Source organism: Salvelinus alpinus, chromosome 17 (genome assembly GCF_045679555.1).
Source record: "Salvelinus alpinus chromosome 17, SLU_Salpinus.1, whole genome shotgun sequence".
Lineage (NCBI taxonomy): Eukaryota > Metazoa > Chordata > Actinopteri > Salmoniformes > Salmonidae > Salvelinus > Salvelinus alpinus.
The window spans coordinates 43703531-43715665 of NC_092102.1; the positions used below are offsets into that span (position 1 = coordinate 43703531).

Sequence of the window (12135 nt, forward strand, 5' to 3'; positions counted from 1 at the left end):
GTCAAGGCTATGGTCAGGGTCTGGGGTGGACTGTTCTGCTGTGATGTCAAGGCTATGGTCAGGGTCTGGGGTGGACTGTTCTGCTGTGATGTCAAGGCTATGGTCAGGGTCTGGGGTGGACTGTTCTGCTGTGATGTCAAGGCTATGGTCAGGGTCTGGGGTGGACTGTTCTGCTGTGATGTCAAGGCTATGGTCAGGGTCTGGGGTGGACTGTTCTGCTGTGATGTCAAGGCTATGGTCAGGGTCTGGGGTGGACTGTTCTGCTGTGATGTCAAGGCTATGGACAGGGTCTGGGGTGGACTGTTCTGCTGTGATGTCAAGGCTATGGTCAGGGTCTGGGGTGGACTGTTCTGCTGTGGTGTCGAGACTTTTGTCGGGAGCTGAGGTGAGTAGTTCTGCTGGCTTCTCTGCAGGGGTGGCCACCTCTCTAATGGGTTGTTCTCTGTCACATGTCATCATTCCCTCCTTCTCCTCCAGCACTCAGTTCTGTTCTAGACTTGTACAGATTGACATTGGCTGACTCAGAGTCCTCGTTGTCTAGTATCCGAGTTTCCACCTATCGCTAACACCTCCCCTCTTAACAGAGGTGTAGTGTGTTAATATAGCACTGCACCATGCCAGGGGATGGTCTGTGTTAATATAGCACTGTGCCATGCCAGGGGATGGTCTGTGTTAATATAGCACTGTGCCAGGGGATGGTCTGTGTGCAAGATTAAGTTGTTTATGTTCCCATTTTTATAATAGTCAGCAAAAAGTGTCTCTTGATTTTCCATAAGGAGCTTTTTTGTATTCTTTTTGTGCCTTCTAATGTTTTACATCCAGAGGGAACTGTATTGTAATGACCTCTGAACAGCGGGAGGGGGCTTCAAAGGTCTCTGCATTTGGTTGGGGTGGGCTGTGAAACTCTCCTGCCATTGTTGGGCTCAAGGGCTTTGACACCTCTCACGTCACACCTCAGTGCTAATTGAAGTTGCATGTTCTATGTTTTATGACTGCTGCAAGATGAATGACCTCTTTCACGACATTAACGTTTCCTGAATCTGAACTACTCACTCAGTTCCAGGTTGGATGGTGTTTTCAGGTTACTGTTGTTTGTTTGCCAGAGCAGTTGCTGTATAGCTTGGAAATAACCATCTTTGGTGGTAGGAATCCTTCCAGGTCATTTTGTCCGAAATCAGGTTGTAGGTTTGGAGTTTTGATTTGAAGTGAAGGTTATGTTGTGGAGGGTAGTATCCTGTATATGTCCTGGTGACATAGTGGTGTGGAGGGTAGTATCCTGTATATGTCCTGGTGACATAGTGGTGTGGAGGGTAGTATCCTGTATATGTCCTGGTGACATAGTGTTGTGGAGGGTAGTATCCTGTATATGTCCTGGTGACATAGTGTTGTGGAGGGTAGTATCCTGTATATGTCCTGGTGACATAGTGTTGTGGAGGGTAGTATCCTGTATATGTCCTGGTGACATAGTGTTGTGGAGGGTAGTATCCTGTATATGTCCTGGTGACATAGTGTTGTGGAGGGTAGTATCCTGTATATGTCCTGGTGACATAGTGAAGGTTGTGTTGTGGAGGGTAGTATCCTGTATATGTCCTGGTGACATAGTGAAGGTTATGTTGTGGAGGGTAGTATCCTGTATATGTCCTGGTGACATAGTGAAGGTTGTGTTGTGGAGGGTAGTATCCTGTATATGTCCTGGTGACATAGTGAAGGTTATGTTGTGGAGGGTAGTATCCTGTATATGTCCTGGTGACATAGTGAAGGTTGTGTTGTGGAGGGTAGTATCCTGTATATGTCCTGGTGACATAGTGAAGGTTATGTTGTAGAGGGTAGTCTCCTGTATATGTCCTGGTGACATAGTGAAGGTTGTGTTGTGGAGGGTAGTATCCTGTATATGTCCTGGTGACATAGTGAAGGTTATGTTGTAGAGGGTAGTCTCCTGTATATGTCCTTGACGAAAAATCCAAGTTTATTTAACTATAAATCAATGTTTTTGTAAATCTCTCTCTCTCTCTCTCTCTCTCTCTCTCTCTCTCTCTCTCTCTCTCTCTCTCTCTCTCTCTCTCTCTCTCTCTCTCTCTCTCTCTCTCTCTCTCTCTCTCTCTCTCTCTCTCTCTCTCTCTCTCTCTCTCTCTCTCTCTCTCTCTCTCTCTCTCTCTCTCTCTCTCTCTCTCTCTCTCTCTCTCTCTCTCTCTCTCTGTGTGTGTGTGTTCAAGAAGGCTGTCAGTGCCATCTCTTCCTGGTCAGTGTGTGTGGTGTGATAGTCTGTGATTGGGTTTAACAGTGTCCTGTGTGTGTGACTGGGCTCTCTCACAGGCTGGGTTGCAGATAACATGGCAAGATACTCCACCTCAGGCACATTTGGGGAGGCTGGGGGGGTGCATGGCAGGCTGGGGTACCTTCAAAACAGACATATCCAGCCAGCGACAGTGACAGCTCTCACAGACAAGAGAGAATGGCAAAGTTACGACAAAAATACCGACTTTTAACGCCACATTGCTCACAAAGTGTGTTCAAATAAATCCTGATTAATTGTGTTAGTTTTTATATTACGGTTTGATAAAAGAAGCACTATTACAGACCCTGCTAATTGCTGATGTCTGGTTATTTAGGACCCCCTTCATTTTTCAATTTCAGACAGGCATTTTTGCTGAAGGCCTTTGGGAGAGTCATTTCCATGGGTGTTCATATACTGCAGTGAATGATATGGCTTCTGTGGGCCTGAACCACATTTTAGTCAGGCCATTTCAACCCACACACAGCCTCAGCCCCAGTCTCCTTGCAGAGCATAGGCAGCTTCTGCCAAGTGTACTCTCCTACAGATCTGACAATGAACAGTGAAACGACTCTGCCCCAATGTATTTCAACATGTGACTGGAGTATTCATCTGCACAAGGTAGGCGTTTCATATAGGAGCACATTTGAGTACATGATAAATGCACACCACGGACCACGCATACATCCACAAGACAAAATTGATATCAGCTTTGAGGATTTGAGGCCATTCAAGATGGCTTTTGCTGTCAATAACAGTCAGTAACTCAACCTCTGATCGGACATTTACTACACACTAAGTACACTCATACCCAGTAAAAGTCCCCAAGGAGAGTCTACAATTTAGAAGTACTGTACATCCAGAATGTAAGGGATCCCATTCCAACCCATTATACCCAGTGATCCAGAGAGTACAGTGTTTTTATATGTAACACTCTGGTGCCTTTGTAATAGTTGCAGGGCTGGACTGGGACTACTCTGTTCCTGACTAGACTGGGACTACTCTGTTCCTGACTAGACTGGGACTACTCTGTTCCTGACTAGACTGGGACTACTCTGTTCCTGACTAGACTGGGACTACTCTGTTCCTGACTGGATTGGGACTACTCTGTTCCTGACTGGATTGGGACTACTCTGTTCCTGACTGGATTGGGACTACACTGTTCATCCCACCCAGGAGACATACAGGTGGGGAGTAGGACTGCCTGGAGCCCCTCTCCCCAATCCTCACTCCCAAATCTCCATTGTCTGAAACCCCACCCCTCCAAAAAAATGAAAAGGGATTGTTCTTATTTCTACTGCCAAAAACAGATCCTTTTTCCCTTTACACAATGGAAATAGTCCTGGAATGAGACCAACACTTCTATTTAGTTCGTCCAGACAGTATAAAAAGTGAGGGTGTGTTTTATTGAAAAGTCCAGTCCAGTGTATGTTTCAGAGCAGAGGTTAGAGAATTCTCCAGTTGAGTAAAGGGGCCCAGCTTTGATAGTGGATGGATGTGGATGGATCTAGTGTGACCTCCGCTAAGCGCTAGTGTGGGAAAAAGTCTCACATACGCAGCTTCAATGAGCTGACAAACAGAGGCAGTTAACGGGACCTTCTCCCTAGTAAGTCCCCAAGCCCAGCTCAACACATGACACACTGCAGCCAGGATCAAATCTGTGTTTTCTTTCCCACTCGCTGTCACTCGTCCTCTATTTCATTTGATCTGGCATACAGTTCACTGAACTGCATGGTACAATCTCTCTGCCCTGCTCTGCCCTGCCAGCCCTGCCCTGCCAGCCCTGCCAGAGAAAAGGAGTGAAAGAGAAATAGAGAAATCTCTCCTTCATTTAACAGCTCTGCTCACTAGTAGTGCAGCAACTGAGATGGACAACCAAGCAGTAGAACAGAGACCCTGGGAGATGATGTCCCCACTATGCAACTGTCCCACAGTAAGAGTGTGTGTTTTAAACAGGGAGGGTTTCCGTTTTGAAGCGTCTGTTGTAACGGCTCATTTAGGTTGATCTGGTGAGGAATGCTTCACCATAAACACACCTAAATCCCACTAAGAAGCCTCCTGGCATGGGAACCTGTTTCAGTCCCGTCCCATCAGGTCCCTGTCTACAAGCCATGCCATATACCAACTGATGCCCATTAGCTGCCCAACGCACGCACGCAGGCACACACACACACACGCAGGCACACACGCACGCACGCAGGCACACACACACACACACACACACACACACACACACACACACACACACACACACACACACACACACACACACACACACACACACACACACACACACACACACACACACACACACACACATTCCCACTCCAGTGGAGGTCCTCCTATCTACAGTAGTCAAGAGGATGCAGGCAGGTAGGCAGGTAGGCAGGCAGGTAGGCAGGCAGGCAGGTAGGTAGGCAGGTAGGTAGGCAGGCAGGCAGGCAGGCAGGTAGGCAGGCAGGTAGGCAGGCAGGCAGGCAGGCAGGTAGGCAGGCAGGTAGGCAGGCAGGCAGGCAGGCAGGCAGGCAGGTAGGCAGGTAGGCAGGCAGGTAGGCAGGCAGGCAGGCAGGCAGGTAGGCAGGCAGGCAGGTAGGCAGGCAGGCAGGCAGGCAGGCAGGTAGGCAGGCAGGCAGGGAGGTAGGGCATGTAGTTTGGTAGTCACCACTTCTTTCTGCAGGGTGATCTAGATGCTGTTGTGTTCAGTACTGTGTTCAGTACTGTGTTCAGTGTTCCTGTCTCCATACTGTTTACCACCTCATTCTTCATCTCTCTGATTCACTGACATAGTGGCCTGTCTGAAATCTGGCATGCCTACTACTTACTTACACATACTGTATACTAATTGTACTACATACTATTTAGAATGTACTGTTTAGTAAAGAGTACATACTGTGTACTAATTGTACTACATACTACTTAGAATGTACTGTTTAGTAAAAACTAATGCAGTAAGCAACTAATATATCAACATACTAGGCTCATCCTACTGAGAACGCATCACCTAATGCACAATTGCGTTGATTACCGCTATTCGTTCATGTTTGTACAGCGTGTCCCCTCAGCTGATTATCAGCTGTTGTTAAACACACGGAAGTCTGGAAAGATGCTTATCTTCCTCAATAGCATGAAAAGGTGAAATGAGTACAACATCCTGGCATTTAAAAATGTTACTTTTTTTTACGCAAACCCCAAATGGCTACTATTTATGGGTATTCGGACACGCCCACTGAATCCTATGATCCAGTTCTCTCAAAGCACTTAGAGTCCTTGCACATCCTTGCACATCCTTGCACATCGATCACTGACTCACCTGAGATGGATGCTGAGAGCGGAATGGAACCTCTCTCTTCCTCAGTGTTTTCCTCACTCGTTCTCTCTGCAGGAGATCTTCTCCAGGCATGCAGTGTTTTCTCGTTCTCTCTGCAGGAGATCTTCTCCAGGCATGCAGTCTTTTCTCGTTCTCTCTGCAGGAGATCTTCTCCAGGCATGCAGTGTTTTCTCGTTCTCTCTGCAGGAGATCTTCTCCAGGCATGCAGTCTTTACTCGTTCTCTCTGCAGGAGATCTTCTCCAGGCATGCAGTGTTTTCTCGTTCTCTCTGCAGGAGATCTTCTCCAGGCATGCAGTGTTTTCTCGTTCTCTCTGCAGGAGATCTTCTCCAGGCATGCAGTGTTTTCTTGGTGGAGGTGACTAAGCCACCTTATGGATTTGGAAAGCTGAGCGACACCTCACGTGGGGGAGTGGCGCGCTCGCCCCCATTAAAACTCATGCGTGTTTCATGTTTATTTTTCCTGTCTACCGCAAACGTGTAGCCTGTGGAGTCCTTGCTCTGTGTTTTTAGTTTTTATGTGCAGGTTGTTCTGTTCAGAGTCCCTGCAGAGCAGCCGGTCTCCTAGTTGTGGGGGTGGATGCGGTTTGAGTTTATAAAGCCTTTGACAAAAACAACTTTAACTTTATAAGTAATCAGCCACAACGAGCAACTAGGCTAACCCAAATCACACTATACACTATTTCTAAAGCAAGGTGAGGAGGCGGCTTGGGGCTGTCTCAGGTGGCAACACACACACTGCATTAACGTGACGTTGTTGTTTTTTTTTACAGGAAATGAGAGATAAAACATGTGATTAGAAAACACTCCAATATGATTCAAGGAACTCCGAAGCAAAGCCCTTTTCCTGGAATGGAACAGACTGGCAACAGGAAACTGAGAACAAGCAGCTTTCTTCTGCATTGTTCCTACGACGACAGGATGTCGACAGAGTCCAATTTTTCTCCTGAAGGCTGAAGCGAGAGGGAGGTGAATCCCAGAGAAAAGAAGACAGGGAGAGACAGAGATGATTGCTACCTCACAATGCCTTCCCTCAGCATCGCCTACACACTGCCACATCTCCAACACAACACGGGAGGAAAATAGAACAATTGCTGTTCCCTAGAACTGCTTATAAAGATAGCAAGGAGAAAGGCAACAGCTTTATTTTTGGTAGAGACAGAGTGAGCGAGAGATGGAGAGAGAATTCCCAGGGCATGGATGATAGACATTCCAGCTGACCTGCAGTAATACACCTAACGAGGCTAATTAGCCCACGCCCAGTCATATGAGAGTACAGGGCTTTCCTCACACAGACCGCCCTTTCATATGTCAACACTCTGTTCTATACCCAGCAGAACAGCAGGCTGGATCGGCCCTCGCACTGCGTACACACGTCAATTCAACGTCTAGTCCACGTTGGTTCAACGTAATTTCATTTAAATGACGAGGAAACAACGTTGATTCAACCAGTGTGCTGGAACTCAGCAGCCACCCGACACATGTCAACATATCAACACATAACTATATATAACACACGCCAGAGGAACAGGCCTGTTTTCTACTGGGTATACACAAAGAGGTCTGAATGCTAAGACACAGCGAAGACAAGTCTAACATTCACACCCGGATAGAGTACACAGTGTTGAGAGGCGGTACTGAACTGTACCTGTGAGAGGGACATGTGGGGCTCCAAGGAGGACAGGCTGTTCTGGCTGATGATGCTCTTCTCCAGAGTGTCCACCTTCTCATAGGTCCGTTTCTGACGCACCATGCCCTCTGACGCCAGGGGAGAGAGGGGTACGTCGCCATGGGTACTCCCGCTCCCGGTCCGGTACAGAGAGCGGTTACTGGCGCTGATGTCCTCTCGGGAGGCGCTGCGGCCCCTGTACTTCTTCGGGGAGTCCAGGGGGGAACGGGCCCGAGGTACAGAGCTGTCAGACATCTCAGTGTCCAGGCTGGCCTTGCTGCCACGCAGGGTGTTAGAGCGACTCACCACCACCCGCATCTCTGCCATCAGCTTCTCATTCAGGGCACTGAGCTCCCCACTGCTGCCTACTGAGCCTGGCCGGCCCTGCCCTGTTCCCCCAGCCCCCCCTCCCAGGGCTCTCCGGCGGTTCTTCCTCCTCAAGCTGGGCGAGGGCCCGGTGGAGTAGCCTGAGTCCTGGTAGATGACGGCGGCCGGCGCTGGGTACTCCTGGGAGGCCACACTGTTCTGCCGGCTGTGTCGGAGATCCATGTTCTTCCTCACGCTGGTCTCCAGGAGACGCCACGACTGCTTCTTCTCCAGGCTCACCTCCTTAGGCCTGGGCTGGGTCACGACTGGGCATGGGGATGGAGAGGGGGGCAGGTCAGGGTCTGGAGCAGGGGCCTGCTCTGTCTGGATAGGATGGGATATGGGGCTCTGCTTGCAGGTGGCAGGGTCCACGTTGACCATGTGTTTGATGCACTCCCGTCCAGCGGGGCTGTACTCTGTGGCGGAGGGATTCCTCTTGTGTTTGGAGGCCAGATGAGAGGCTGGGTATTGAAGCAGCTTGGGTTGCTGCTGAGGCTGGGTCTGGGTCTGGGGTTGGGGTTGGCGGACCCTCTGCAGGCTGGTGGTTGGGGTGGAGGACCTGTTCAGGAGGGCGGCCCCCTCCACCTCCACCTCCATCGGGGGCTCATCATAGATAGGTGTCTCCATGGGTGGTTCATCATAGATGGGCGGAGTGGCACCGTAATGGGGCGAGGAGGGCTGGGGGGTGCCAGCCTGACACCTCTGTGGAGTCTGGTAGACCTGGCTGCCAGTGGAGGGCATCACCAGGCCGAAGTTACCGTTGTCTCCCTTCTTCAGGTGGAAGGCTTGTTTGTGGTCCACAGGGGAAGCCATCTTGCCTGCAGGGCTGGATATGGGGCTGGATCTGTCTGAATGGACCTGGTACACAGCAGGGCTCCCAGGGCTGAGAGTGTTGAGGTGCTGGGTGCTAGGGGGCACCACGGATTGGTTCCTGCCAATACTGTTCACCTTCACTAACATGGCTGCCTTCGACCCCGGAGCTGGCTGCCATCTTTGACCTGGGTCCCTGGAACAGAAGAGAGGAAGATTTTTTTATGAATAATAAAATAAATATTTATACATCAGGGATGGGCAACTTTGATGGTGGGTGGGGGCCACAAAACATCTGAACTCTTTAAGGGGCTGCAGTGGCTCACCGGTCTGTGTACCCACATTCTTACCCAAAGGACTGACTTCCCTGCTGTACATAGAACACACTCAAAGACACCAAAAATGTGGGATCAAAAATGTATGATATGTCCACATGCACACAGCACTATAAACAATGGCTTAGACTTGTTTGGTGGGTAAACAAGACATATGACTGTTCAAAGCCAACTTGCTCATATGCAACTGAGAAGAAAGAATCCTGTGACTGGGATGCCAGACCTGGCCGGAATACCACCTGCACATTCCCCTGAGTTTCAAGCTTTAAACCCTCTGACCTTCCACGGTTCAGAGAGAGAGATAGGTCTCTAGGTCTGACAGTATTGGCAACCAAGGTCTTTATGAAGGACAAACCACTTGTTACCTGTGTTTATCTCATTTTGTGAGACTATGAGAGTGTATGGGAGGCAGGTATGAGACTGTAGGTTACAACTGTGAGACAGATATGAGACTGTAGGTTACAACTGTGAGACAGATATGAGACTGTAGGTTACAACTGTGAGACAGATATGAGACTGTAGGTTACAACTGTGAGACAGATATGAGACTGGAGAGGTTACAACTGGGAGGCAGATATAAGACTGTAGGTTACAACACAAGTTGAGATGGATCTGATTTGACGCAGTGTGACTGTGAGACAGATATGAGACTGTTGGTTACAACAGACTGTGAGATTGTGCTGGTTAAGTTCCCAACAAATATGGCCATCGTGTGAGTACATAATCAGGGCATGGAAACTAAATGAATCTTACTAGCTATTAATATTACTAAAAGAGACTGTCACAATGAAACAATGGAAACACTTTTCTCAACAAAACCCTTACTCAGCTTATCAAACAGAAGTACCCACACACACACCCACACAAACACACTCATTTTCCAGAACCTTACGGTCATGTTTGTAGGAGAAACACAACAGGAAAGGTTTGTTCCACTTTGTTCCAACGTTACAGTCTGCCAAGTGAAGCTGTCAAAAGTACAGCTCCACACGCACGCACGCACGCACGCACGCACGCACGCACGCACGCACGCACGCACACACACACACACACACACACACACACACACACACACACACACACACACACACACACACACACACACACACACAGACACACACACACACTTACACACACATTTGAAGTCGGAGGTTTACATACACCTTAGCCAAATACATTTAAACTCAGTTTTTCACAATTCCTGACATTTAATCGTAGTAAAATATCCCTGTCTTAGGTCAGTTAGAATGACCACTTTATTTTAAGAATGTGAAATGTCAGAATAATAGTAGAGAGAATGATTTATTTCAGATTTTATTTCTTTCATCACATTCCCAGTGGGTCAGAAGTTTACATACACTCAATTAGTATTTGGTAGCATTGCCTTTAAATTGTTTAACTTGGGTCAAAAGTGTCAGGTAGCCTTCCACAAGCTTCCCACAATAAGTTGGGTGAATTTTGGCCTATTCCTCCTGACAGAGCTGGTGTAACTGAGTCAGGTTTGTAGGCCTCCTTGCTCACACATGCTTTTTCAGTTCTGCCAACACATTTTCTATGGGATTGAGGTCAGGGCTTTGTGATGGCCACTCCAATACCTTGACTTTGTTGTCCTTAAGCCATTTTGCCACAACTTTGGAAGTATGCTTGGGGTCATTGTCCATTTGGAAGACCCATTTGCGACCAAACTTTAATTTCCTTACTGATGTCTTGAGATGTTGCTTCAATATATCCACATAATTTTCCATCCTCATGATGCCATCTATTTTTGAAGTGCACCAGTCCCTCCTGCAGCAAAGCACCCCCACAACATGATGCTGCCACCCCCGTGCTTCACGGTTGGAATGGTGTTCTTCGGCTTGCTAGCATCCCCCTTTTCCCTCCAAACATAACGATGGTCATTATGGCCAAACAGTTCTATTTTTGTTTCATCAGACCAGAGGACATTTCTCCAAAAAGTACGATCTTTGTCCCCATGTGGAGTTGCAAACCGTAGTCTTGCTTTTTTTTGGTGGTTTTTGGAGCAGTGGCTTCTTCCTTGCTGAGCGGCCTTTCAGGTTATGTTGATATAGGTCTCGTTTTACTGTGAATATAGATACTTTTGTACCTGTTTCCTCCAGCATCTTCACAAGGTCCTTTGTTGTTGTTCTGGGATTGATTTGCACTTTTCGCACCAAAGTGCGTTCATCTCTTGAAGACAGAACGCGTCTCCTTCCTGAGCGGTATGACGGCTGCGTGGTCCCATGGTGTTTATACTTGCGTTTGGAAATTGCTTCCAAGGATGAACCAGACTTGTGGAGGTCTACAATTTTTTTTTCTGAGGTCTTGCCTGATTTCTTTTGATTTTCCCATGATGTCAAGCAAAGAGGCACTGAGTTTGAAGGTAGGCCTTGAAATACATCCACAGGTACACCTTCAATTCACTCAAATGATGTCACTTAGCCTATCAGAAGCTTCTAAAGCCATGACATCATTTTCTGGAATTTTCCAAGCGGTTTAAAGGCACAGTTAACTTAGTGTATATAAACTTCTGACCCACTGGAATTGTGATACAGTGAATAATCTGTCTGTAAACAATTGTTGGAAAAATTACTTGTGTCATGCACAAAGTAGATGTCCTAACCGACTTGCCAAAACTATAGTTTAAGTGGTTGAAAAACTAGTTTTAATGACTCCAACCTAAGTGTATGTAAACTTCCGACTTCAACTGTACACACACACACACACACACACACACACACACACACACACACACACACACACACACACACACACACACACACACACACACACACACACACACACACACACACACACACACACACACACACACACACACACCCATCACCCCAACCACGCTCATGGCTGTGTTTCCTCCCATGTTCCCTCACAGTGGAATGTCAGGCCCTAATCCTGCATCAATGCCCTGGGTGTTCTGCTCCTTCAGTGGTGCAGCCTACTCACCCTCCCTCAGACCCCAGATCCAGCTTACAGCCCTACACACTCCACAAGCAACCTGATCATCTCCCCGACTAGCTAATCTAACCAGCACTCAACTCTCAACTCCCCTCACACCAGACCCTTTCCTTCAAAATACTGTTCAGACTATAGTTACTATAGTTACTAACTAACTATAGTTGTTACCCCCATCAGTAAACATGTTCTCACTTTTAGAACAATGCCATATAGCTTCTGATAAGTAGACAACACCATACAGGCTCTGATAAGTAGAAGACAACACCATATAGCCTCTGCTAAGTACAGGACAACACCATATAGCCTCTGCTAAGTAGAGAACAACATCATACAGGCTCTGCTAAGTAGAGAACAACAACATACTGGCTCTGATAAGTAGAAGAC

At 47.8% G+C, this 12135-nt stretch overlaps 1 protein-coding gene across 4 annotated transcripts in view; it reads right to left on the reverse strand.

Annotated features, from left to right (window-relative positions):
• Positions 1–12135, reverse strand: part of LOC139542996 (rho GTPase-activating protein 39-like) — a 151969-nt gene that overhangs the window by 33056 nt on the left and 106778 nt on the right. For all 4 annotated transcript variants that reach the window (XM_071349051.1, XM_071349052.1, XM_071349053.1 and 1 more), the window contains one exon: positions 7247–8639. In XM_071349051.1, coding sequence (XP_071205152.1) covers positions 7247–8639 — 1393 coding nt within the window. The remainder of the gene's footprint in view (positions 1–7246; positions 8640–12135) is intronic.